This window comes from Sceloporus occidentalis, unplaced genomic scaffold (assembly GCF_023333645.1).
Source record: "Sceloporus occidentalis isolate IW3139 unplaced genomic scaffold, rSceOcc1.0.p SCAF_1, whole genome shotgun sequence".
Classification (NCBI taxonomy): domain Eukaryota; kingdom Metazoa; phylum Chordata; class Lepidosauria; order Squamata; family Phrynosomatidae; genus Sceloporus; species Sceloporus occidentalis.
This window is the reverse complement of record NW_028316981.1, coordinates 120052041-120080032: the sequence shown is the minus strand read 5'-3', so window position 1 is coordinate 120080032 and position 27992 is coordinate 120052041. Positions and strand designations below refer to the sequence as shown.

The 27992-nt window shown below is 42.4% G+C and overlaps 1 protein-coding gene across 1 annotated transcript in view; it reads right to left on the bottom strand.

Annotated features, from left to right (window-relative positions):
* The window catches only part of FOXK2 (forkhead box K2), a 65907-nt gene extending 56249 nt beyond the window's left edge, over nt 1-9658 (bottom strand). Inside the window, exon 1 of the mRNA XM_089533717.1 lies at nt 9237-9658. Coding sequence (XP_089389843.1) covers nt 9237-9658 — 422 coding nt within the window. The remainder of the gene's footprint in view (nt 1-9236) is intronic.
* Between the last annotated feature and the right edge of the window lie 18334 nt (nt 9659-27992).

The following is a 27992-nucleotide window of genomic DNA, read 5'->3' as shown; positions in this document are numbered from 1 at the left end:
AGTGTGGGGGATGGTCTGGGGGAGCTGACCAGGTGTCACTTGGTGTGGTCCGCACTCCCTACTGATACTACTGAATGAGAGACCTCCAAGTCACCCTATCTTCAAGCGACCTGCTCAGCTATTGCATATTCAGGAATGGGGTTTCCTTGATTGAGTCTATCCATCTGGAATGCAGTCTTCCACTTTTCCTCCTGCCTTATTTTAACCTGCCTTTAAACATCCACAAAAATCCATGATCCTGCTTACAGTAACCTTTTGCTGCTGGCTTTTGTTGTTCCAATTCTGTTTACTTTATGGTATCGATCCCACTTTAGTAGCCTCAGTTACATAAGCATGCACAATTATTGGTAACTTGAAAGAAATTTTGTAAATATGGAATACTTACGTGCCATTTTGCTATTTCAAAATTTGTTAAACATAGTCTTATGTTTCATTAAAATGAGCAATGGTACTGTCTTTTTGTTTTTACAACTGCAAAGCTAAAAATACATTAATCTTTATTCTAATGTGTTTTCTGAGATTTTATTTATTCAAGCTATTATGCTGGCACTTAAAAGCCCCCAAACTTGCCAAGAAAACCCCATGATAGGATCACCTTAGGGTCACCACAAGTTGGAAATGACATGAAAGCACATAACAACAAAAATAAACCTTAGCTTAGTAAGAACAGCATTTAAAAGACTGGGACAGTAAATTTCTAAGATTCAAGTCATTCAGCTGATTTACTAGTACTTGTACTCTATTTTCTATCATACAAGGAAGACATCACAAGTGTTCAAGTTTTTTTTTCTTAAATTAAGTGTGTAACAATTCCAGTCCATGGGATAAATGCACATGCAGTAATATACAGTACACAGTCCTTGTGGCTTTGTTACTAGACTATTGAGCAAATGTTGCACAGAAAATGCAGGCAGGATCAAGCTCTGATTTTATGCCATATTCATTGGATTGGCCACACTGCACTTCCAGGTGCCCCACTGACCCAGATATCTCCCAGCATACTAACTGAGCTCCCTTTCCTATTTTTTTTAAAATGTACTTTTTGAAAAATTAGTCCTCAGTAGTTTTTTGTGGGTTTTTGGGGCAATGTAGCCATGTTCTAGAAGAGTTTATTCCTGGTGTTTCACCAGCATCTGTGGTTGGCATCTTCAGAGAATGTACACACCAAGGCATTCTCTGGAATAGGAAGGCAGGCAGGCAGGTAGGTGCCTTGCTTTCAAGTATATCCACCAAACTAGCAGGAAATTTTTAAAAGGAAAATAAATTCTGATTAGAAATGTGAAATTTCTGGAAATTTTGAACCAATGGAAAAAATGATGGGGTAATGGAAATTTTCAGAAATATTGAAAAAATGCAACTGACCCAGTTATAGACTGAAAGTCATTTTCTCACTTTAGGGAAATAGGTGTTATGCATAACTTGGCTTGGCATAAAATTATCCTGTTTGGTACATTAAAAGTTCAGTTTATATAAAAAAAGAATCAAAAAATAAATTCATTTATGAAGATTTTTTTCTCTTGAAGTGTAAGGATCATCTAAACTGTAGGGAACCTCAGTTTATGAGAATCAAACAAAAGTAAAAACATAAGAAACTATCAACATTAGTGTCAAGCAAGCACAAAGCATTCATTCTCATAAAAAGAACTGAGAAAAGAAAACCAGGAGCAGGAACTACAATGATCTAACACTGTACACAAGTGCTTCTTGGACTATCTGATGTGGGGGAACTGATTCTCCCTCCCTCGCCATGTGCCAAAGACCAGTATCCTAATTGTGCCCACTGACTACAATTGTTTCTCTTCTGCAAAAGTGCTGCAACCGACAACCAATGGCTCATGCATCAGTGCCAGGCTACAGACCACCACTTTGAGTCACAATACTGCACACAGTCTTACATAAAAGTCTACCTCCTACATATTTTTCAAAAATAATGTGTGTGGGGGAATACAAAAAACTTTATCTTTTATAGTTTATTGATCATAAAAAAGAACAAAAACCTTTTTTCTTCCCCCCCACTTTCACATCTCTAATTCTGAGACTATCTTGTAAACTTTGGGCACTGGACAGAGAACACCATATTTGTTTTGCTATGTGTGCGTGTTTTGAGAGTTGGGATTAGGTATACCGGCTGGTGTGTACGTCTGTGAGTTAAGAAAGGATGTTTCTTTGTTTATCATTGATCTTCCTCTCATGACATGCATAGTGCATCTAATAATGTTTAGATAGTGCTTTGTGTGAACCAATATGATTTAGAATTTGGGACTCCAACCAAATTTTGCCTTATGTTTAGATTTCTTGGGCAAGTAACTTGCCTTTAAGCCATATCAGTTTTCCTTCTGTAAAATAATTATAGCTTAGCTTAAAGGCCAAGTAAGTGACTTGATGTTTGGAGCTGGAGTACAACCAGTGCCTTATACTCAGTTCTTGAGGCAATTACTTGGCCTTTGGCTGCCCGAGGTGAATGCCTAGGCACATTATGTATTGGAGCCCACAACAGTTCCTCATATTCCAAATACCATAGGTCTAGAGGCCCAAAAAAGAGAGTGGGGAGGGGGGTCTACCAGATAACCAGGCTTGCAGGCTTCCTTTTTCTATCTACTCCACAAAACAACTCTTTATACATAAATACCAGAGAAAGCAGAAAGTAAAGTAATTGTTTTTATAAAGAAGGCATGGATATAATACAGCATATCCCTGTGAACTGTAAGACCTCCACTGGGGGATACTGCTGTGCAACCTGTTTCCCAGTACCTGTTGATATAGCTGTGAATTTAAAGGACCAAAGTATATACAGTATACAGTATAATAAGAAAAGGCAATATGTTGATCAAGGTAGAAGGCAGTAGAAAAAGAAGACTACAATACAAGTGGATAGACTCAATCAAGGAAGTCACAGCCCTGAATTTGCAGGAACTGAGCAGGGCTGTTGAAGACAGGGTGACTTGGAGGTCTCTCATTCATAGGGTAGACTTAAGTTGAAGATGCAGGTAACAAAACAAATACAGTATATAGCAGTTGAAAGAAGAAGAAAAGCACCTCCAATGAGGTAGCTGATAATAAATAATAAATAATAAAACTTTTATTTTTATACTGCCTTTCCTCCAGATCAAAGCGGTTCACATATCATAGCTATAACATATTACAATACAATGGAGTACAATACATCAAAATTTCATACAAGTTAAAAACCTTAAAGACAATATATCAAACAGTCATGCTATCCATTTTGGCTAGGCATCCTGATCTTCTTGGGGTGTTATATCTCTAGATAGAGTTGGAAGGATATGCTAACTGAAAAAGATGGTGTTCTTGAATATTACATTATCTAAAGCCATCACATTATTCTGCAAATCTCATTTGACTGGACAGCTTACAGTTGTAAACCACTTAGACACTGCTTAGGTGGTATGAAGCGGTATATAAATGAAGCTTGTTTGTTTGTTTTGTTTGTTTGTTCTCAGAAATTATTTGCTATTGCCAATATGTGCTGTCTTAGCTAACTAAGCAGACTTCAAAAATACCTCCATTTGGGATTAGAATTTTTGTCAACAAGTCAACTTCTTCCTCAAGATGAAACACCACAGAAAACAAAAATCAGGGTTTGCATATGAAGCAACTATAGCTGCAGTTTTTAAAAGTTCTCAATTTAAACAATCTGCTACTTATAGCATTTATCAATCACAATCCCAACTATAGTATTCAGGTTGCTATTATACTGGCTAGTATACTGGCAGATGGTAGAACCTCATATTTTGAGCTCCTCTTTGGCAGAATGAGAATACACATTTGAAAAATAAACACTGCTACTGTGGACCTTTGCTGACAGACACTAAGGTACAAAACACACTGCAGAAATAATCCAGTTTAAGACCACTTTAACTGCCCTGGCTCAGTGCTAGGGAATGTCGTGAACTGTAGTTTTGTGAGAAATTTCACCTTATCTGTCAGAGAGCTCTGGTGCCACAATAAACTACAATTCCCAGGATTCCCTACCACTGAGCCAGGGCAATTAAAACAATCTCAGACTGGATTATTTCTGCAGTGTGTTTTGAACCTAAGAGCCTTTACTTCATATCTCAGACTGGCTGACCAGAAACTGCAAAAATGAGAAGAAATGTAGAAGGAGTTTATCTGAAATACCACACATTGACCATATCCAGTAATGTAGAATGCCTGTGTAACTTTCATTTAATTTATGTGAATTACATAAATTACAATTCTCTCAGAGTTATAGTTGTGTGATTTACAATAAAATGCTAGTTTCATCCCTTACATTCAAGGCTGGGGGTCTAAGCACCCTAAAGGCACCAGATCCCATTTGATCTTGGAAGCTAAGCAGGGTCAGCTCTGGTTAGTACTTGAAAGAGAGATCACTAACGAATACCAGGTGCTATAGGCCCCATTTCAGAGGAATGAACTGGCAAAACCTCTTCTGAGTATTCCTTGCTTAAGAAAACCCTACAAAATTCATAAGTCAACACGTGACTTGAAGGCAGACACACACAGTGAAGATTAATTCATCCTACCCTTTCAAAGGGGTGCTGGATTTAGCACTGTTCTTTACTATCCTTTACTATCTACAGAGCATACTAATATCTGAAGAACTGGTAATTTCTGATTTATGGCAACTCTTAAGGCAATCCTATTGTGAGGCTGTTGCTGTTTTTGGCAAGATTTGTTCAGAGTGGTTTTGCCTTGGTCTTCCTCTGAGGCTGGAAGAATGTGACTTGCCCAAGGTGATCCAGTGGGTTTGCAAAGCTGAGCACAGATTCAAACATTGGGTCTCCACCAATGCTATGCACCACACTGGACTAACACTCTGGAGACTAGGGCTCAGCTCCCTGTTTGGCTATGGAAATCCACTGGATCACCTGGGTCAAATGACACTCTCCCGCGTTTGGGTTGGGTGTCAGTAATGGGGTTTTCTTGGCACGACACACAATGACAATTTACAGATTAGAAGTATGTCCTACATTGCTGCAAAACATTATTTTGCAATATACAGAAAATTAAAAAAATACTTCAGGACTGGAAAAAGAAATTCACAGAAATTACTTCCAACTAAATACAGCAATCAAGCTGCAAAACATCTTACGAAAATCTTGCTTGTCTAAACTCTTTTTGGCATCATTTTTCATACATTTAAAACCAATTGTTATTAGGTTTATACAAGGTCAATATACAAATATGTTTGCATTTCATACCACTAGAATATACTGTATATACTCGTGTATAAGTCTAGAAATTTTAGTCAAAAAATTGACCCCAAAAACCTGAGTCGACTTATCCACGGGTCAATGTAAGTACTATACTTTAACTCTTATTTTAAAAAGGAACCATTCCCTGGTGAAAAGCAAGAGCATAATCTGTCCTGGAAGCACCAACCCCCCTCTATTCTCACATCCATCCAGTCTTTATAGTATGAGCACAAACAGCTATGTCTGGAATTTTATAAGTTCTTTGAAACTGTTTTGCTTTGCTTCATCCTTTAGATCCTTTGCTATATGCCCCTAAGTTTTACCCTCAACTTATACATGGGTTATATCAAACCCCATAATTTTGGCCCCAAAACCTACCCTCAACTTATACATGAGGTCGACTTATAGTCGAGTAGATACGGTAAATAAAATTTAAACTTTATGCTAATCAAAAGAACTCAGTATTTATTTTCTCTGTAGCCTTTCCAACTACTATAACGATCAGACCCTGCAAGCTGAAGCATGCACTCTACTTTGCTACTGAAAATGGGGAAATGATTTTGAAAATCAATAACCTATTATTTATACAATAACTACCAGAACGAAAACATTGAAGTCATGAACAGTCACCCAAATGAAAAGGGGACAAACTGTTGACTGTTAAGGCATTTTCACACTCTAAGTAAACACCACACACGAAACCCTGGCAAAGTTCTTAACTGACTTCACTAGGGTGGAATTTCACTCTAGGTCCCTAGGTTGACTAAGCACTCGTTCCAAAATTAAACAAACAAGATTAAAATCCCTTATTCACAATATCCCAAGATACTGTCCAGCACTACACAAAGTTTATCTGAAGTTATGTTAATTGTTTGCTGGTTACCTTCAGCCCAAAAAGAATAAGGCTGTACCACTATAGTAAATTCTTCAAAGGTTGGACTCTTTGCAAAGAATGTAACTATGTATATATCCCTTTAGCAACAGCAAATGTTGGTTGTAAATTACTTTGACATTTGATCAAAACTGCCAGAACTTTCTTTTAAATAAATATATTTCACATCAGTTGGTTCAAGTTGGCATGTTTGAATGTCATAATAATTTCAAAATAGTTGTGTACTATCAGTAGTTATGTATAACGAAATAGTTATGTACTAAGGACACCTATATCACAATATACTGATAAAGTTATCATTCTTAACAGTTATAAATTAGCTTAAATCCCATTTCACAAAAGAAATCTCAATACAGCTGATACACTTATTTTACCATTCCCAAATGAATGACATACATACATATACATTCTGCAGTCAGTGCAACAGCAAAACACTGGGTTTTTTTCTTGCAGGTAAGGGTAAGCACTTAATAACTGAAACATACAGTACATTTTGGAAGGAAAGAAGCAATTATTTTTACCTATACTGCTTTTTAGAAATAAAGGCACATTAATAGGACAGTCTATTTCATACCTTTCCTATAGTCCCAGTGAAGTTGCACAACACCCTCTCCTCAACCATAACAAAACAAAATTAAGCAAGGCACTCTCTCAAAATCACAACAATAAAACAAAATCCAAAGAATCAGACACCCGGGAAAACGTCACTCACACTGAACACTGAAATTCACTACAACAATCAACAGAAGACGGTAAGTAGCAGATAAATGTAGGCTTTCAAGTTTTAAAATTAGATGTTTTCCCTTATGTCATTCAAGATCTTTATTTTGATGTTACATTACGCTATAGGAAGCACATGAGCTAAAGCACTTTTGTTGTTGGGGGAAACAAACTTGCCTGCCCAACAAATTACTGTACTTTCAGTTTCCAAAAAATAAAAAAAGCCAATGAAACAAAGCAGACTACTTGTTCTTCCTCCTTTTATAATAACCACATCATTGCCAACAGCATGAATGGAAGTTATACTTGTTAGAGGTCAAACAAGTCATTCAACTAACCTAACAATACAGCATTATAAACACAACACATCAGCTAAGCAGCTGTTAGCCGGCATGAAGGTGCCTAGAAAGTACTGTCAGGTTTTTCTCCTAATGGTTAGCAACACATGGTTTTTTTCTAAATGCCTACGAAAATAAATGTTGTGTTTTTAAGTGGCCCATTCACATTTCCTGATCAACTCCAAGAAGCCCATTGCTAAAACCACCCCATACTTTAAAAACACATATGAACCACAAGTCACTCCATACCTGAGACACCTGGGCTTAAATATGCCTGCGCTCAGAACAAGGGATGGAAACCATGTGGCATTCATGCTGGTGAGCCAGTGTGGTGGGCTGAGTGTTGGACTATGACTCTGGAGACCAGGGTTCAAATCCCAGTTTGGCCATGGAACCCCACTGGGTGACCTTGGGCAAGTCATACCTTCTTAACCTCAGAGATGGCAGAGGAAGAAACATGTCCAGAAAACCCCATGATAATAGGTTTCTCCTTAGGGTTGATATAAGTTGGAAACAACTTGATGTCATACAACAACAACAAGTGGTTTGAGCCTTGGACTACAATTCTGGAGACTAGAGTTCGCTTGCTCACACACACATCGGCCATGTAAACCCACTGAGTGACCTTAGGCAAGTCACACTCTCTCAGCCTCAGAGGATGGCCAGGGCAAACCCCTCTGAACAAATCTTGCCCAGAAAAACCCACTGATAGGTTCACCCTAAGTTGGAAATGACTGGGAAGGCACACCACAACAAAAAGTCTTTCATTCGATCTTAAAGACCCTCATCAGTCCTTCTCTGACATGAATGGCTAAGTCCCAAATGTCCCTCACAAATCACCATCAATCAAGCCCCAGCTATCAATGGAGGGGGCTGTCAGGTGTCAGTGGCCTGAGAGACAAGCCTTCCACAGGGGCACAGCAAAACCTCTGCCACATGGAGAAGGAGGCCTCTGAGCAAACAGGAGCCACTTGGGGGACTATCACCAAGGGACACAACAGCCCTGCTGCCGAGAGAGAGAGAGAGAGAGAGAGAGAGAGAGAGAGAGAGAGAGCCTTCCAAACACACAGTAGACAACAAGATTGGCTGTGGTCCAAACACACGGCAGAAACCAACCAGTTTGAAACCGCTTTAACTGCCCTGGTTCTGTCTGGGAACTGTAGTTTTGTGAGACGTTTAGCCTTCTCTGTCAGGAAGAAAGCTCTGGGGCCAGAACAGACTACAATTCCCAGGATTCCATGGCAATGCACCATGTCATAGCACTGAGCTATAAAGTGGTGTCAAACCGGATTATTTCTGCAGACTGTGGCTGCATCCACACTGCAGAAATAATCCAGTTTGCCCACTTTAAATGCCATGGCTCAGTGCTATGGAATTCTGGAAACTGTAGTTTTGTGAGACATTTAGTCTTCCCTGTCAACAAGCTCTGGTGCCACAACAAACTACAAATCCCAGGAATCCATAGGATGGAGCCATGGCACTGAAAGTGATTGAAACTGGATTATTTCTACAGTGTGGATGCAGCCTTAGATCCAAAACACACAGCAGAAATAATCTAATTTGAGCCGGCTTTAACTGCCTTGGTTCAAGGCTAGGGAATTCAGGGAATTGTAGTTTTGTGAGACGTTGAGCCTTCTCTCTGAGAGAGCTCTAGTGCCACAACAAACTACAGTTCCCAGCATTCCCTAGCACTGAGGCAGGGCGAGGTGGCCTATTCCTGCAGTGTGTGTGTAAGTCGATAGGAGAGCAAGGGAGGCCTAGGTCGCTGTTGCTGCAGGCACCCTTCAAGGCTCCTTGGTGTGAGGCGGCGAGGGAGGAGGAGGAGGAGGAGGCTGCGTCCACACTGGAGGAATAACCCGGTTTGGCACCGCTTTAACTCTTTGTCTGGCTCTTTGCTATGGAATTCTGGGAGTTGGAGTTTGTTGTGGGGCCCGCTCCGCTCTGGGCCCACAAGAAACTCCAACTCCCAGAATTCCATAGCCTTGAGCCAAAGAAGACTTAAAGCGGTGCTAGAGCGGTTTATTCCTCCAGTGTGGCTGCATCCTCGAGAGGGAGAGGGAGGGAGAGCGGCCCCTCTCGCTGACTCACACTCGGGGCAGCTGCAGCGGCGGCGCCCCTCTGCGCTGGAACACTCCGTCCACGAAGACGCCGTTCTTGCCCAGGCACCGCAGGTAGAAGTCGCCGCCCGAGGGAGACGCGTTGGAGAGGGGCTGGGCCTGGGCCCCGTCGCCGGCTGAGGAGGCGAGGGCCGGGGCCTGGGCGGCCGTCTGCTGCTGCTGCTGCTGCTGCTGCTGCGGCGGCGGCGGAGGCAGAGGCGGCGGCGGCGGGGCGGTGAAGATCTCGAGGTGCCTGCGGGAGATGAAGCTGGAGTGGCCCATGCTGACGTCCACCGAGCCCTGCGAGGAGTTGCGGCCGATGGTCACCGAGCGCTTCTTCATGAGGTATTCGAACTCGCGGCCCTCCAGCCGGGCCACCGCCGCCGCCGCCGCTGCTGCCGCCCCCGCCGCCATCTTGGTGGCCGAGACAGCGCGCGGGAACGAGCGCCAGGACACCCGCGTGCGCGTGCGCGAGGCCGCCTCCTCCACTCCGCTCCCCCCGCCCCAGACACACACACCGACAGACACAGCAGCACCAGCACCAGCGCCACCGTGCAACCCACGCTGACGCTCAAGCAAGACGGGCGGCCGCCTCGGCCAACCAGAGCGCTGCACGCCCCGTGGAGCCGCTCGCAGTCGACCAATGGGGGCAGGCGCCGGGGCGCGCGGCGGCAGGCAGCAAGGTAGGTTGGCACGCCCAAGAGGGAAGATAGAGAGGCAACCAGACATCGGCGGCGCCGGCGGCGGCAGCAAAAATGCGGACTGGATTTTTGAAATAAGGTGGAGCGGAATGGGCGGACTCAGAGCAAGTGCCTATCGTCATAGAATCATCATAGAACTCTCCGCCGAAGCAGCCCCAAAAGATGGCCATCCAGCCTCTGCTTAAAGCCTCCTCCTCCTCCTCCTCCTTCTGCCAATTTGTTGTCTGCTGTGTTTTATTGTTTGAATGTTAAGCTGTATTAATATGTAGGATGTTTAACTGTTTTCACACAGTGTGCTCCACAGTCAGGTTTACTTTATAGGCTCCAACTGACCGTATGTAGAGCGCCATGTCAATGTACAGCCCTTTCTCAATAAAGCTTTAGAATAACGATAACAAGAACAATAACTTGTGTTTCTAACCCTGCCGCTCCGATTCGGACTGAGGCAGCTGGCAGTAAAACAGCCCAACACATAATAAAACAACCATATAGAATAATCCCTTATGCTGCCCCTGTGCCATAATAAACCAGTCAGTCAGTCGTCCCATAGTCCACCCCCTTCCCCTAAAAATAGCACTTCAACCAGAAGTACATTAAAAATCCATACTAAAAATCACTTAAGCCAAAAGGACGGGGCACGAAATAAGGGGTGTGAACGGGCAGACTAAGGGCAGTCAGCCCAGTGGGTGGCTGAACTTACTCCAGAAGGGCCTCCCATTCCTTTTTGACTTATGGCTGATGCCCAAGGTGTACCCATCATGGGGCTTTTTTGGGAAGCTCCCTCCGAGGGAGGTTTGCCCTTTCCTATCCTCTGAGGCTGAGAGAGTGTGTCTTGCGTTGCGGGTCACCCAGTGGGTTTCCATGGCTGAGCAAGGATCACCGTCCAGTACCCAAACCACTACACCGAACTGCAGCTCCCATAACCACTGATCAGCATTGACTGTGCTGACTGGGGCTGCTTTAGGAAATGGGCCAAAATACCTGGAGGGCCACCAGAGCTGCCCACATGAAGCCTAAAAGGACACGGGCCCCATGATCTGTCGATGGGGATGCTTTGATTGAGAGTTCCTGCACGGCAGAGGGTTGGACTGGGTGGCCCTTCTTGGGGTCTCTTCCAACTCTACCATTCTATGATTATGGATGCTGAATTTTAATTTTTAAAACATTAAAAATAATTTTTAAATTTAGACATTTTATTTTTTAAAAAATTGGTGATATACTAAATAACAAGACACAGATTTCAGCAGTTGTGTTGCTCTGCTCAGCCTTATAAAACCTGAGTTTTATAGTTCTGCATGTACATGAACAGAGACTGGGATGTTAAGAGGTTTCAGAAACTGACTGGATCTGTCCCTCTCCCAACCATCATTGACACAATCCCATCAATTTGAGAGTTTAACTCACAATATAAAACATGTTTCCTAAAATTCACATGTCACACATACAAAATATACAATCATTAAGGTATCCTGATAACGTAAATATCTCTCCTCCTCTATTCCACTGTTGAACAGCTCTTCATGTCAGGAAATTATTCCTAACATTTAGGTGGAATCGCTTTCCTTATAGTTCAAATCCATTGCTCTCCTGACATTTTGGACTATTGGGAAAGCTCTAGATTCTAAAGAGGAAAGCAATATGCGGAGCTGCATAAAGCTGTACATCTGTGAACTAGCCACATTTAGCATATATTTGCATTTTTAGTTTATTGACATAAAATACTATTATTATTATTATTATTATTAACCTTTATTTATGAAGCACTGTAAATTTACACAAAAGTGACTTTGCAATCTATGTCCATATATCTTGTGTTAAGACAAAATATTATTGTTAAATATATTTGGAGGGGAAAAGCAGTATTGTTTGCACCAATGTAGCATGCTGAAATATATGTAAAAAGGAGGAAGGAAGGAGGAGAAAAAATAAATGTGGCAGCATTTATATTTATAGTAATTGTTGTTGTTGTATGCCTTCAAGGCATTTCCAACTTATGCCAACCCTTAGGCAAACCTATAATGGCAAGATTTGTTCAGAGGAGGTTTGCCATTGCCTTCCCCTGAGGCTGAGAGCATGTGACTTGCCTAAGGTCACCCAGTGGATATAATGGCCAAGCTGGGAATCAAGCCCTGGTCTCGGAGTCATACTCCAGCAGTCAGACCTCTACACCATGCAGGCTCTACATTTATACTATACCTAATCGTAATAGTAATATTGTACAGACAAAGACAAAAAAAGTCTGATCAATGTTTATGTAGTATGTCTTCATTTCTTGTAATACGCATAGCTGAATAGCACTATTATGTGTAAGGGATTAGTTCTAAATGCATTATAACATGGAAATCTTTTATCAAAGAAAGTCCCTGTATGTTGATAAGGGGATTTAGAATATGATGGGGGTAATAGAGCATGGACAGTTGCATTTTACTAGGTAGAATTATTCATCCATTTAAACCAATGGTTCTCAATCTGTGGGTCGCAACCCCTTTCGGGGTTGAACGACCCTTTCACAGGGGTCGCCTAAAACCATCGGAAAACACAGCAAAATTACAGTTATGAAGTAGCAATGAAAATAATTTTATGGTTGAGGGTCACCACAACATGAGGAACTGTATTAAAGTGTCGCAGCATTAGGAAGGTTGGGAACCACTGATCTAACTCAGTTATTGTCTTCTTGTATTGGCAGTGGCTTTCAGAGTCTTAGGCAAAGACTTTGCCATCTCCTGCTACCTGATCCTTTTAACTGGAGATGCCAAGGATTGAGTTCAGCTTTCCTCATGCAAAGCATGTGCTCTACCACTGGTTAAAAGTCCCCTATCTATATTAAGACAGAATGCATGTGTGTTCACTTTGCCAGCATTTATGTGGAAATTCTAGGATTAACTTTAAAAAATAGTCACAAGTATTTAAATGGTAAAATATATTACAGCTACTCATATTTGTAGCGACAGTTCTGTATTAAGGATCTGGTTTCATGGCTCTTAAGGCTGAACACATTCCAGTCCAATAGCCTAAAAAAAATTCCCTGCCTGTTATTGCATCCAACACAAATGTCTGCAGTTGGTTTACAAACCATGCTACCCAGAATGCTCCTGGGCAAGCTGCTTATGGAGGTTGCAACGTGCAGAGCAATAATCTCTGATTAAATGTTCTGTCTGTGATGTGCTGAACAACATATAGGGCAAAATGATCCTGGCATTAGAGGAGGTACCATCAACACCTCCTCCCTGGTTTCTTGATCTGTCTGCTCTTTAGTCCCCAGCCTCCTCTTGGGAGGAAGCATGCACAAGGCTCCATGCTGCAGCAAGACATGTGCTTTCCGGATGACATCATTCCCCTTGGTTCCTGGGCAGTGACCTAGGCAGAGAGTGTGTGTGTGTGTGCTTGTGTGTTTGCAAATACAGAACAGGGCCGTGGGGGTAGGGCAGGTTAAAGAACCAACTTGAAGCCTTTGGTAATACAAAAACCGTGGCTGGAATTGCTTTGTGCCTTATGCTTCCCGCATTATTGATGTGGCAAGTGCTATGTCTGCTCAACCATCCAAACATAGAATCATAGAATGGTAGAGTTGGAAGAGACCACAAGGGCCATCCAGTCCAACCCCATTCTGCCATGCAGGAACTCTCAATCAAAGCTTCCCCAACAGATGGCCATCCAGCCTCTGTTTGAAGACCTCTAAGGAAGGAGACTCCACCACACTCCAAGGGAGTTTGTTCCACTGTTGAACAGCCCTTACTATCAGGAAGTTCCTCCTAATGTTGAGGTGGAATCTCTTTTCCTGTAGCTTGCATCCATTGTTCCTGGTCCTGTTCTCTGGAGCAGCAGAAAACAAGCTTGCTCCCTCCTCAATATGACATCCCTACAAATATTTAAATAGTGCTATCATATCACCTCTTAACCTTTTCTCCAGGCTAAACATCCCCAGATCCCTAAGTCGTTCCTCATAGGACATGGTTTCCAGACGCATGTCAATTACATAAAGTAAAATAGATGTGTGCCTTCTATTGATTGTTTAAGATTTAGACGTGTTTCAGAGGCATCATTGATTGCTCCACTGCTCTGCCTCATTCATTTCATTTTAAAGGCTCTTTGGACAACATCCTCCTCCACTCATAACTCTCCTTTCTTTTTTTTTTTTCACTGCTCCTTACATCTTTCTCCATAACTGCTAAGGAAAAAACAACAACAGCATAGTGACGCTACCTTTTAAGTGCAATATGAGGAGCTCTTATGATATTTGTAAAGAATAGCCATAGATAAAAAGCAGCACCATTTATGTTTGAGTTATTATAACACATACATATACACATACTGCCTAGAACAAAAGGAAAGTTCCATCAATGCCATATCATAGGAGGCTCTTTCAAAAAGTGAAATCAGGCTGTTTTTGAGTTAGCAACAGCTTCAAAAGCAAGGAATAGTGACAATGTCTGTATACACACATGAGTGCATACATAGTGTGCACACTGCACATAACCTTTAATGTTTGTTTTTAACTTCTAAAGTAAGATTGCAACCCACTCACCCCGTATAAACAGTATATATGCATTATATACATATACTCCAGTCATAAATGGAGAGAGAAATCCCAGAGGTGCAGGGTTCAGGAAAAGAAGAGGCACAAGGGACCACATAGCAAACATAAGATGGCTAACTGAGACATGCTAGATTAATCTGATTTTATATATATATTAAAAATTACCAGATTGATAGATGAAGGGAGTGCTTGGATGTAGCCTATCTTGATTGCAGTGAGGTCTTCAACAAGTTCTCCCACAATATTGTTACAAACAAGCTAGTAAAATGTGGGCTAGACAATGCAACTATTAGGTGGATTTTTAATTGGTTGACCGGCCAAAACCAAAGGGTGCTCAGCAATGGCTCCTCTTCATCCTGGAAAGTAGTGACCAATGGGGTCCTACAGGGTTCCGTCCTGAGCCCAATGCTATTTGACGTCGTTATCAGTGACTTGGATGAAGAGATATACTTTTCAAATTTGCAGATGACACCGAATTTGGAGGAGTAGCTAAAACCCCAGAGGACAGGATCACAATTCAAAATTACTTTAGAAAGCTGGGCAAAAACTAACAAATGAATTTCAACAGGGAGAAATGTAAAGTACTACACTAATGGCAAAAATGAAAAAGTAAATGCACAGATATAAGATTGGGGACACCTGGCTTGACAACAGTACATGTGAAAGGGATCTAGGAGTCGTAGTAGGCCACAAGTTGAACATGAGCCAACAGTGTAATGCAGCAGCTAAAAAGGCCAATGCGATTCTAGGCTGCATCAATAGATGTACAGTGCGCCCTCCCCTTACGCAGGGATCCCTCCGCATAAGGAGAAATTGGCGAAAGCTGAAACCAATGAAGCGTATGCTGAAAGCCATGTATGGCACACCCGTGTAAAATGCAGGCATGCTGTATAGTGTCTAGATCAAGGAAAATAATAGTGCCACTCTATTCTGCTTTGGTCACGCCTCACCTGGAATACTATGTCCAGTTCTGGGCACCTCAGTTCAAAATAGATGTTGAAAAGCTGGAGTATGTCCAAAGGAGGGTGGCTAAAATGCAGAAGGGGGTGGGAATCATGCTCTGTGAGAAGAGACTTAGGTAGGTGGATACATTTAGTCTGGAGAAGAGATGGTTAAGAGGGGATATGATAGCCTTGTTTAAATAGCCCTGCATCACACTGCTTAAATATTTGAAGGGATATCATATTGACAATAGCAAGTAACAATAGCAAGTACATTTCTATGCCGCTTATCAGTGCACTTAAGTACTCCCTAAGGGAGTAAGCTAATTACTCCCAACAAGTTGTGTACTCATTTTAGTGACCTCAGAAGGATGCCAGGCTGAATCCAGACCAATACTGTGGTATTTTCTCTGTGGTTCTGACCCATTCTTGCCTCTGGGATGGCTTGGTGATGGGTAGGTGTTCATACACCCCGCCTGCTGCTATGCCTTGGAGCCACTGCCACTGTGTGCCACTTACCCTTACTGTAAGAGCAGAAACTGGGTGTCTGGCTTCTACCCATGTGGCCAGGCACCCCCTACCAGTGTCACAGGCTGTGACTGGGGCCTTCAGAGGGAACATAGCAGTGGCAGCAACGAAGGGGTTGCGTGGCCATACAGTGTGCCAGCTGTTGTGCTGGAGTTTCTAAGAAACTCCTCCATAAACAGCCCGTTAAAGTGTTGTTCATAAAGGACGATGCCTAGTACAAGGTTCATCTTTTTCTGGCACATATCAGATACAAGAGCCAATTCCCAACCAACTTTGGCAGATGTTCATTTTTATCTTTCCATTTTATCTTTAGAATTAGCCTGTTGCTCCTTTAGCTAGCGAATGGGCTATCGCAGTGTCGTTCTTGGGTAAAAATTGGGGAGCATAATTGTTTTCTTACACAGATATGAGAACACCAGCACACCATACAAAGACATGGCAATCTTTACTGGGTTTCTAGAAAACCTTAAATTACATTATATTGTCCCCAGGCTTCTTGAGAGTTGAACTGGATGCAACATTTACATGGTCCTTATCACATGATGGGTTTTGCAGCTCCAATCCAAAGTCACTCCTGGTCCAACCATGTGAATTCACGTTAAAACGTGATGGATTATCACATGTGATTGCTTTCTATGGGGAGTCGTTCCGAGGCAGATCCAAAGTCAATGCAAACTGACTCCTGATGTAGGTGAATTCGTTAACAAGCGAATTCACAAAAATTGTTTCCAAGCTCACTTCGATTTTAATCCGAATTGGTCTGGTGTGGAATGCAACTTTGCTTCTGTCCTGGTACACCCTCCCCCACCCAAACCTCCAAGGTGGCAAATTTACCATGATGCGGCGCTGCAATTTTGCTCCATTTGCCTCCCTTCTTCTCCTTCCTCTTCCTCTTCCCTCCCACATTCGGAGGGAGCAGAGGGCTTGTAGGGATAGGTGACACATTCGGAGGGAGCAGAGGGCATTCACGTGAGGCTAGCATTCACGTGAAACTGGAAACAGGAAGTGGCCCCCTTCTTCACCCCGGAAGTGCAAAGGTTCACGATGCATTCAGAGCCCCACTGAGCATGCGTAAGGGTGCCAGTTCAAATGTCGAATCCGCATGGTATGTACTGGTGTGATAATTTATTTTGCACTCGCTCCAGTTTGTCTCAGGAATGACCACAATTTCACTCTTCATGTGTGATAATTCATCATGTGAATTGCCTTGGATTCGAATTGATTCTGCTTCCTTATCCCTTCGGATTGGCTTTGGACTGGATTTCCAATTTCACATGTGATAAACTCCCAAGATAATGTATCTCAAGGAACTGAGGTAAGTCTGACTGTTGTTGCTTCCCCTCCCATTTTGTTGTCTCTGTCATATATTATTTCTACATAATAGAAAATGAATGGAAAATAAAATTCTGTCTGCTGTGCAATGAGATTAATGATACAGTATATAAATTCAGCCACCCACACCCTTGACACCAACAGCTCCAAAAGTTCACAAACCAGGAGCATACCAACAGCAGCTGTGCCTTGAAATGTATATACATGCATTGTTTATATATGCTTTGCCTTTGCAGCAAATGTAAATGTTCCCGAGACTTTTTTTTCCAATGTAAATGTTTTTCTGCAACTGTCTTTACATTCATTCTGTGTTTTTATAGTTTTCTCTACCTGGGTTAAAGATACATGTGAATAGCTTGGATCAGAAAAGGGCATTAAGCTTTTGCGATACTCAACGAAGAATCTGTAATACATCCAATAACCCTGAGATGACAATCCAAATGAAGAATGAATGTCCGGTTTTCCCCTGCTTACCTTTGACTTTCTTTTGTCTGTGGGTTTGTCTCATAATTATATAAAGACATCTGGAATGTGTTAACGAGCAGTTAAATCAACATTAAACCAATCTCAGGCACTATCCTTTCCTCTTCAGATGACATCAATGCTGGCACATACGTTTAGGGTAGTGGTGGCACTGTGTAGTCTTCAAAATATTGTTGAATTGCTCCCAGCAGCTGTAGCCAGCATAGCCACTGGTGAGGACTGCTATGAGCTGCAGTCCAGTATCTAGACGGGCACAATAGATAAGGTCTCTTTGCGTGCCTTTAAATTCCCTCTCTGAAGTATTCTTGCCAGTTCCTTCCTCTGAAGTACAGTCTACAGCAGCCAGTATTCATTGGTGGTCTCCCATCCAAATACTAACCAGGGCTGACCCTGCTTAGCTACGAAGATTAGACAGGATCTTTAGGGTGTTTAGGCCAAAGATTTGAGAGATGGTACTGGAAAAGAGTGCTGAGGATACTATGGACAGCCAAGAAGACAAACAAATGAATTCTAGACCAAGCCTGAATCCACCCTGGAAGCCAGGCTTCCAACTCTATGATTCTATGATATCTACTGTACCCGTATATAGGCGCAGTACAGACCACGCAAAAAGGGCAGCCTGCCGGCACCTGTCTTTCCACTGGAAGGAAGTCGCAGCCGCCAAAACATGCGGCTTCCCACTGGCGGAAAAAGAACCTGCGAAAAGCGGGTTCTTTTAAAGCGGCGGCAACTGTGTACTGGTGCCCTCATTATGTAAGCACCGCGCAGCGCTGTGCAGACATGTATACAGGGCACAGCCATTGTTACTTCCTCATCATGTGCTAGGCTTGAGGGGCATGTGGGCGCTCCGTCCTGAGGCAACCCTAGCACGTGATAATCACAAAGGGCCCGTCTGTTCCGGGCCATACACAACTATAAGTCAACCTCTTGTAAAAGTCAAGGTCAGGTTTTGCGGCCAAAATATGGGTTTTGCCATGACCCTTGGATAAGTCAAGGGTAAAACTTGAAGGCTCCTTTAGTGTGTGTATGGCAAAAGAGACTTTCATTGAGGCTTTTCCCTAATTGTTTCAGCTTTCATTTCAGTCAGACGCATGGGCGGGAGAGGGGCTCTTAAACAAACAGATATCAATCAGTCACCCAGGACTTTTCTACTTGGCTCCAGGGAGAAATAAACTTCTCTCCACACCTCATGGGGAAATCAGAAAGTGCTGCTATAGACAAATGGGGTTTGATTTTGAATTAAGGGACATTGAAAAAATTATGTTTTCAGATGTAAAACATGCGATATCAAGAATTTATAAAATCTTGTTAAACATTGAGTTAAATGAAGAAACTGTAAAAAACTGTATGATAAGGTGGATGAGAGACATTGGGGAACAAATACCCCTTAACACCTGGGAGAAAGCATGGGGAAAAACCCAGAAGTTTACCAAAAGTGCCCACTTGATAGAAAATTATTATAAACTACTTTACAGGTGGCACTTGACACCAGTCAAACTGTCAAAGATGAACAGTAATAAGCCCAATAAATGTTGGAGATGTGGGGAAGAAAATGCTAACTATTTTCATATGTGGTGGTTATGTAGGGAGATAAAGGAGTTCTGGGAAGCATTACATACTAAAATCCAGAATACACTGCAAACAAAATTTGAGATCAGCCCTAAATTGTTCTTACTGAACATTACAGATGATCTGGAAGGTAAATTAAATCAAGATCAAATTGGCACTCTGCTTTACATGGCCACGGCTGCTCGCTTAATTATTGCAAGGCATTGGAAAGGGGGGAACAGCCGTATGCTGGAGGAATGGTCTTTAAAACTACATGATCTGATGATAATGGATAAACTGACAATGCTGATTAATGGGAAATCAGAGCAACACTTTCAAAAGAAATGGGGGAAAGTTAAGGAAATGTGGATTCACTGATAATTTGTAACGAGGAATAGCAGACTATTTATGGTGCTGTTGGTCGGCGTTTTTGAGCACACCAGCATATATTTATGTTTATATGACTAACGATTAAGGAAAAATGCTGGTGCCCTGACTTTGTCCCTTTGTTTGGTTGAATGTTTGTTTTTCCAAATTTTTCTTTAATTGTTGTTCTTTCTACGCCAAAGTCTCAATATGTAACAGAGGGATCTGTGGGACCGATTTGGGGAAAATGGAATTTGTATATGGATAAGCGATATAAATAAAATAAATTAAAAAAAAAAAGTACTGCTATCACATCACCATAGTGACCAGTAAATAAATCAACCTTGCGCCCCGCGTGCTCCCACGCGGCTTTGCACATAAGCTCAAAGCCGCATATAACGTGGGCGCACTGTATAGACAAATATATACGGTAAATTGAAACTGTCGTGCTTCGGACACATTGTGAGAAGGCAGGACTCATTAGAAAATACAGTAATGCTAGGGAAGGTAGGGGAAAGCAGAAAGAGGAAGACTGTACTCCAGATGGCTGGACTCAATCAGAGAAGCCTGCAGGACCTGAGCAGAGCAGTGGAGGACAGGGGATATAGATGTCTCATCCACCGGGTTGTTGTGAGTCAAGGTCGTCTCAAGGGCAGTTAACAACAGCAAGCTATATATGTATAGACCTTCAAGTCACCTGTTGACTTATGGTGACCCCATTAATTTCTTAGGGTTTTCTTAGGCAAGAAATCTGAAGAGCTACACAAGCATATTTTAATTTCAGTATCACTGTCCTCAGATAGCCACTTGATGGCAGCATTTACTGATCTTTTCCAAGCATCTACAAAAGGCTGTTGTTGCTGTATCTGCATTTGTTTCTTTGCTAGTCAGCATCCTCACACTGTTCAATATTCTGCATTGTGGTGGTTAAGTATTTGTTGTGCTGTTAACTCCATCCTCTTTCCTTGTCCCACCTACTTTGTGATTGGTGCATATAGGTTTTAGGGGGTAGAGTCTGCTTGAATGTACTATTGTACTTGCTTGTTGCAATGTTGGTGTGTGTGTGTGTGTGTGTGGCTTTGTTTGGATTGTTTGTATCTCAGTACCTAACAGGTTTTAATGATTGTTCATGTGTTACGAGTTTAGCATTGTACCAGATCCAGTGGTATGTGCCCCTTTTCAGTATATTAATGGACAGGATTGAGCACCTATAATTGTTTCTCCTTCACCCTGTCTCTACTGTGGTCCTCCTACATCTTTACCCTGACATATGAAAAGCCTTGAATAGACCAGTTGCACTGTACCAGTACCATCACTGGTGTAACATATCAGGTATATTATGCTGTGCTGATGTAATGCCATAACTTGCAACGCAAATAGCTTTTAGACCAGATCCAATCAGCTTTTTTGTTCACACAGAAAGAAAGGTATGGCCATACTATCACTTTTACAGAACAGACAAGTGTTGAAAATCTTATAAATGTCCTTTTCCTCTGTATTGTGAATATTCCTTTAATTAGAGATTCCATAATTGGCTCTGTGTTCATCTGTATTTTTGCCTTCAACAGCTGATATTTTCTGTTAATATTTTTGTATGTTTTTGTCAAAATAAAAAATACTATGTAAACAAGAACAAGTATCATATTAGTCTTTACCACATATATAAATGTTTAAATTCCAGAGAGCTTGTGTTGGATTGCAGGGACAATATTTTTGGACAGGGACAATATTAGGCCTAAAGTCAGCTTCAAACCATTTTAATTAGGCTAGCCGGTAGTGTGACTTTGTGTCCAAAAGGAAAGTAAATTGTCATGGGGCAAGTAGGTACCAATTAAGTTGGGAAATATAGTAGAGATCCTGATTTTACTGTTTGTTGGCCTAAATGAATACACTCCTTGGGCTCTGCCTCAATCTTCCCTGCCAAAGGTATTGGAGATTCATTCAGCTGAACCTCTGTTTTTTTTCAGGTAGTTTCTAGAGGGGTAGCCATTTTATTTGGGAGAAAGGTGGGATAGAAATGAATTGGTAAATAAATTAATCTTATAATTTGCCAAGAAAACCCCATGATAGAGTCACCTTAGCCAGAACAGACTTGATGGCACATAACAACATCTACACAACAGTAAAACCTTTTGGGTTCACTTCAATATGACATGGAACACTACACTGGCAAGAATATTCCATCCCACTATGCCATCAGCACTGCTGGCATGACTTGCTTCCTCTGAGGTCAGAAGTGAGGTGCCTAGCATTTATCACATGGATGGATGCCTCATGACCTGAGAGGGAGTAACTTGCATCAATAATGGCAGTGTTAGGATGAGGGAAAACAGACTCAGCTTGAATCCAGAGAAAATGGAAGTACTCGTGATAGGTTCCCCCGGTCCGGGAATGGCGGTGGTTCCACCTGTCCTAAACGGGATCACGCTTCCTGTGAAGGACTCGATACGCAGTTTGGGGGTGCTCTCAGGTGAGTGCGACGGTCAGGAGCACCTGTTATCAGCTTCGGCTGATACGCCAACTGCGTCCCTACCTGGGCTGGGCTGACCTAGAAACGGTGGTACATGCTCTGGTAACCTCTCGCTTGGACTTCTGCAATGCGCTCTACATGGGGCAACCCTTGTACCATACCCGGAAGCTACAATTAGTACAGAACATGGCAGCAAGGCTGGTTACTAATACACCTAGAACCAGCCATATAACACCAGTCTTAAAAGACCTCCATTGGCTGCCTATTCGCTTCCGGGCGCAATACAAGGTGTTGGTTGTTACCTATAAAGCCCTAAATGGCTTGGGCCCAGGGTACTTAGAGGACCGCCTCTCCCCGTACAATCCACCCCGCACACTCAGATCAACTGGGCAGCAATTGTTAAGGGTTCCAGAGGCCAGATTAGTTGCCACCACTAAGAGGGCCTTCTCCATCTCGGCCCCCAGCCTCTGGAACGCGCTGCCCTTTGAGCTCCGCTCAGCCGCCTCCCTTACCCAGTTTAGGAAGGGGTTAAAAACATTCTTGTTCGAGCAAGCTTACCCCTGACTCCCTGACCCCTAAAGTATTCTCTCCTCGCCCCCTTCGTCAGCATGTCAAGCTGGCACGAATTGTGGTGCTTATTGTTTTATTGTAAAAGGTTTTTAATGCTATGTTTCAATGTTTTTATATTGCTGTATTGTTGTATGTATGTTGGAAACCGCCTTGGTCTTATAAAGGCGGTATATAAATAAACTTTTACTTACTTACTTACTTACTTACTTAGGTAGCACAGCGGTGTGCATGTGTTAACAGTTGTTCAGCATCACTCCAGAGAACTCCAGGTTTTCTTGGAAAATGCAGAACAAAAGGCAAATCTTTTAAATTTGTTTTAAGCCAGAGGTGTGGTGCATTCAATATGGAACAGGCCTTCCATCATGAAGGCAGTCTACACTCCAATTGGGGATTTGGCTCTATGCTGTAAAGACAGGTTGCCATGAGAACAGGAGAAACAAGTTTAGATGGCCCACGCAGACATACCCATAGTCCCAGGTACATTTGGTCTGCTCTAGCAAAAGCAAGAAAGGATCTTGCCATACCTTATTTTATATTGTTGCTGTGTGCCTTTAAGTCGTTTCTGATTTATGGAAACCCTACAATGGGGTTTTCTGGACAGGTTTCTTCATATGGGATTTACCATTGCCATCCTCTGAGGCTGAGAGAGTTGACTTGCCCAAGGTCATCCAGTGGGTTTACACAGCCAAGCAGGGATTCAAACCCTGGTCTCCAGAGTCATAGTCCAGTGCTCAAACCACTACACAACTCTAGGTATGCTATTTATATCTTGCCTTTCTCCCAATATGAGATGCAAGGCAAATCAATATTGATTAAAACAGAGCACCACTGCATTCAATCATAATATAAAAACAATTAAAGATAACAAATTAAAGATAAACAAGTTGTTATTTTTATTTTGTTAAAGATAACAAGATAAATACGGCACATAATGGAGTCCAGTTATTTTAAAAAGTGTATGCTATAACAGTTTTTTTTTGTTTTTTTTTTTAGTCTGTAAGGTGCCACAAATCTGTTCTTTTTTTTGGTGGATCATTTGAAGAACTATTTAAATATTTGTGATGAAGATTGAGAAATAACTAATTAAAATAGAACAGCCCTGAGGCTGGACATAATTAATCCAAGAATTCTTAAATAGTAATAATAATTTATTATGTATAAATATATAAAATATATTAGGCAGTATAAATATATAAAATATATTAGGCACTGTACTTTAACAAAATGCACAAGTCCTTCTCACAGGCTCCAATAAAAAAAGAATTGTTTCCCACATGACATGTTACTAGTTGCAGTTAATCTAATTGCAGTTTTTAAAATTCTTGTTATTAAAAAACAAGTGATTGCTTCTCCTTCCTAAAATAATTTCTGGAAAACAGTTTTACAGGCATCAGAAAGCATGACAAGCAGAGAGGAAAGCCATACATTCCTCTTTGCTTAATTAAATATCAGTCATCCAACAATGACAGAGCAGAATAGTTGTGCCATGCAAATCAAAAAGATTGGATTATTAAACACGAGAGCTGTCCTACAAGCAGCCAATTTGATCTAATTTATCTATTTAGCCACAAGACAATGAAGTTTAATGAGGAACAGAGAAGTATACATATCAGATAATTACTGACAAAATATTGATGTTCCAAGGTCTGTATAATATACACACTGCACTTCCCTAGATTAACCCCTTTCAGAGAAAAACATAACCCAATGACAGTTCAAGATAAAGGTTCATCCCTAAGGTTGATATGCAACAACTCCAACATAGGAATAATTTGCTTTTGCCAGTAGGAAGTCTTAACCTACAAATTCATCAAATTCTGCATTAATATGATTGAATATTAAAACCGAATACAGAAATTAATTCTTTTTATTAAGATTACAGGCTGTTTCCTTTGCTGTATTAAGCATATCTGCACAGACGTGGCATAGCTGAAAAAGTACTATAATACAGATTATCTTCCTATGCAACTGCAGAAGCACTATATCACATAACATTTTCCCCATTGGCAAGGTGTTCAGACAACTCTGTATTTTATCACCCCATCTCTTCAATTTATATGTAGAACATACAGAGAAAACAGGATTAGAGTCTGAGGAAGCAGGTATGAAAATTAAGGGAAGGAACGTAAACAATTTAAGATACTGTATGCAGATAGCTAGATACTATTAGAAGAAAACAGCAAAGACTTGAAACTACTCCTGATGAAAGTTAAGAAAGTATAAGAGCAGATTGACAATTATATATTAAGGTGGCAAAAATAATGAATACAGATGATTTACATAACTTTAAAGTAGGTAATGAAAACATTGAAATAGTTGAAGATTTCATATGCTTTGGTTGAGACATGCTGTCCATAGTTTTTTTGTCGCTGCCCAGAAACTGATTGTACATGTGCATGATTGGTCAGTTGCACCATCAACCCATTGCACGCTCCATGAAGCAAAATTACTACAAACATGGCCAACAATAAAATGGATTTAATATGAACACTAGCAAACTGACTGGTCCAACAGGGAGACATTGGGGAAGGGAGGAAAGGGGATATGACTGGGAGGTCCTCTATGATTGTGCTGTGACAATGTGTCACTGGGTGCACTGATGTGCTGCATAGCGGTACATCACTTGTGCAATCAAGTAGCCGGTCACATTGCTGGTTGCAAGGGGCATTAAATGAGCTGGCAGCTGGATGAGATGAGTAATTAATTAATTAATAATTACATACTGATTTTTGTTTAAAATAATGTGATTAAAATAAAGTCTTACCTATTTTTTCTTCCTGATGTAATTGTGATATGAGTTTAATTGAAAGCAGTGTGAATTTCATTGTCATTACTTTTAAATCCTTGCTTTAAATGTAACTCACTTGGCATGACTAACCAGATCTGTGGCAGACTGCTTTTCTATACAAATTAAGCAACAATTTGTTCAGTTGTCAAACTGTGAATATTTACCCTCTACCTACCAGAGATTTCCTTTAATCTCATTAAAATAAACTGCTTTGCTCAATAAGAACATGCCCTTGTTTCTGAATATTGTATATACTCATGTATAAGTCTAGAAATTTAATCAAAAAGTGATCCTCAAAAACTGGGTCAACTTATCCATGGGTCAATGTAGGTACTGTATCTTAGCTCTTATGGAAAAGGATCTATGCCCTTCTCAGAGCAGAGAGGTAAAAGGCAGGGAGCTTTGTCTGTCCCAGCAGCACCTAAGAGCATTACCGACCCCTTCGCCTCTTTCCACGATGGCTTCTGGCCTCCTTGAATGCCTGGGCAGGAAAATGGTGGCGATGGCAGCTCTTTGGCACTTTCCATCAAAGGAGTGCTGAGAGGAAATGGGTTTTGAAGGATTTGACTAAGACATCTGTATATGTTTGTCAGGTTTTCTGGATTAAAATCAGAGTTATCACATTAAAGTTAAAGGCTATAATCACTATTAATGTAGGCCCAAAACACATTGCAGAAAACAAAATCCAGTTTGAGACTGCTTTAACTGTGCTGGCCCAATACTGGGGAATTCTGGGAAATGTACTTTTGTGAGACATTTAGCCTTCTTCTTCGTGGTCTCTGCGAATCACACAAATGGGTTTATTCTGCGCCTGCGCAGCAATACTCGGAAACTTCTAGAATCTCTGGGCAGAAAATAGTTTGCAACTTTCTGCAACTTTTTGGCGGTAGCCCCGCCCACCTCTATATAAGGCCCCTAGTGGTCCCGCTCTCTTCAGTTTCTTCATTCCGCCACGTTAGCAGCTCGAGGAACTTCGCTAGCACTTGCTTATTCTTGGATTGAATCTCTGGACATTGACCTTCGGTACGACTGACCACTCTCAAACGGACTCTGATACGGACATTGATTGACTTTCGGTACGGCTGACTATTCTTACGGACTCCGCTTTAAACGTCGACCGTCTACGCCGGCGGGCTTTCCCAGTGGGAAAGGCCTGAACGGCCGTTATGGCCTCCTTTAATAGGTGTACCAATTGTGGGGTGAAGATTCCTATGGCCGATGGCCATGATAAGTGTGTTCTTTGTTTGGGGGAGACCCACATCACAAGTACCTGTCCCCACTGTAAGGCCATGTCCACGCAGGCCTTGAAGAACCGAGACCGGACCCTCAAGGCGGCCCTCTATGACAAAGTCTTGAATCAGCCCTCTGCGGCTACGACTTCTGGAGATGCTGAGGGACAGCCTTCCAAGCCCTCCAAGAAAAGACAGGGAGACAAATAAACCCCCCCAAGTCCTCTTCCACGGACCGCGGCTCCAAAAGGGCTCGATCGGTATCACCGCTGACCAAGGTTCGCTGTAAGGGCCCTCCAAGCACTGTCTCGGTACCGCCGGATTCAAGACCTACGGCTGTACCGTCACCGGAGTCCAGGCCGACGGCGACTCCTATTCCGTCGCAACCGGCGGTGTCGGTTTCAGTTCCACTGGAGCCGAGGGTTCTCATCTCCAGCCACCTGTCTGTTCCAACTGAGGACCTCCAAATTGTGAATCTGGATGGCTCCTCTGAGTCTGAAGGGGAAATCCCAGACTCGGACATTCCACCTTCCCCCCATGGGCCAGACCTAGATCTCGCTCCCCGTCACGGGATGAATCACGGCTTCGTTCTCGTTCCCCGCCACAGGACAGACGCCGGATACGCTCCCCCTCTCGTAAAGACCGAGCCACCCTTGGTACAGAGGCGGATGAGGCTTCGGCTTATGACCGACCAGACAAGGATCTCCCAGATCAAGACCTTTTTGACTCTTACCCGGACCTTGTCTACGACCACCATTCGGGCCAGTACCTACTGCCTGTGTCAGCCTCGCACCTCCGGCGCAACCTTCCGGGACCCACCAGATCCAGACCAAGGGCTCCTCACCAGCTCGACACAGTCTTCGAAGATGACGGTCGCTCCAAACTGCCCTCAACACCTAGGCGGGACACCTCATTGGATGTCGTCCGTCTGAGCCGCTCTCGGTCCCGATCCCACACATGGTCCCGCTCACATTCTCCCATCTCCGATACAGAGACTCCGCTGTCATTCGTGGAGCCCGCAGTGCCTTCCCCCACTGATGACGTGAGAGCTTTTGCCGACCATATCATCAGGATGGCCGACGCTCTCAAGCTGGAGGTCGCGCATCCCGAGGAAGATGCTCTCGACCCCGTGGAGAGGAGAATACATGGTTCAGCACCGGCACCACCGGCGTTGGCTTACCTCCCATCTCCAGCGAAAATTGCGAAGAGGTCATGGGATACATCTGCCACCATATCCTCCACCTCTCGCAAGATT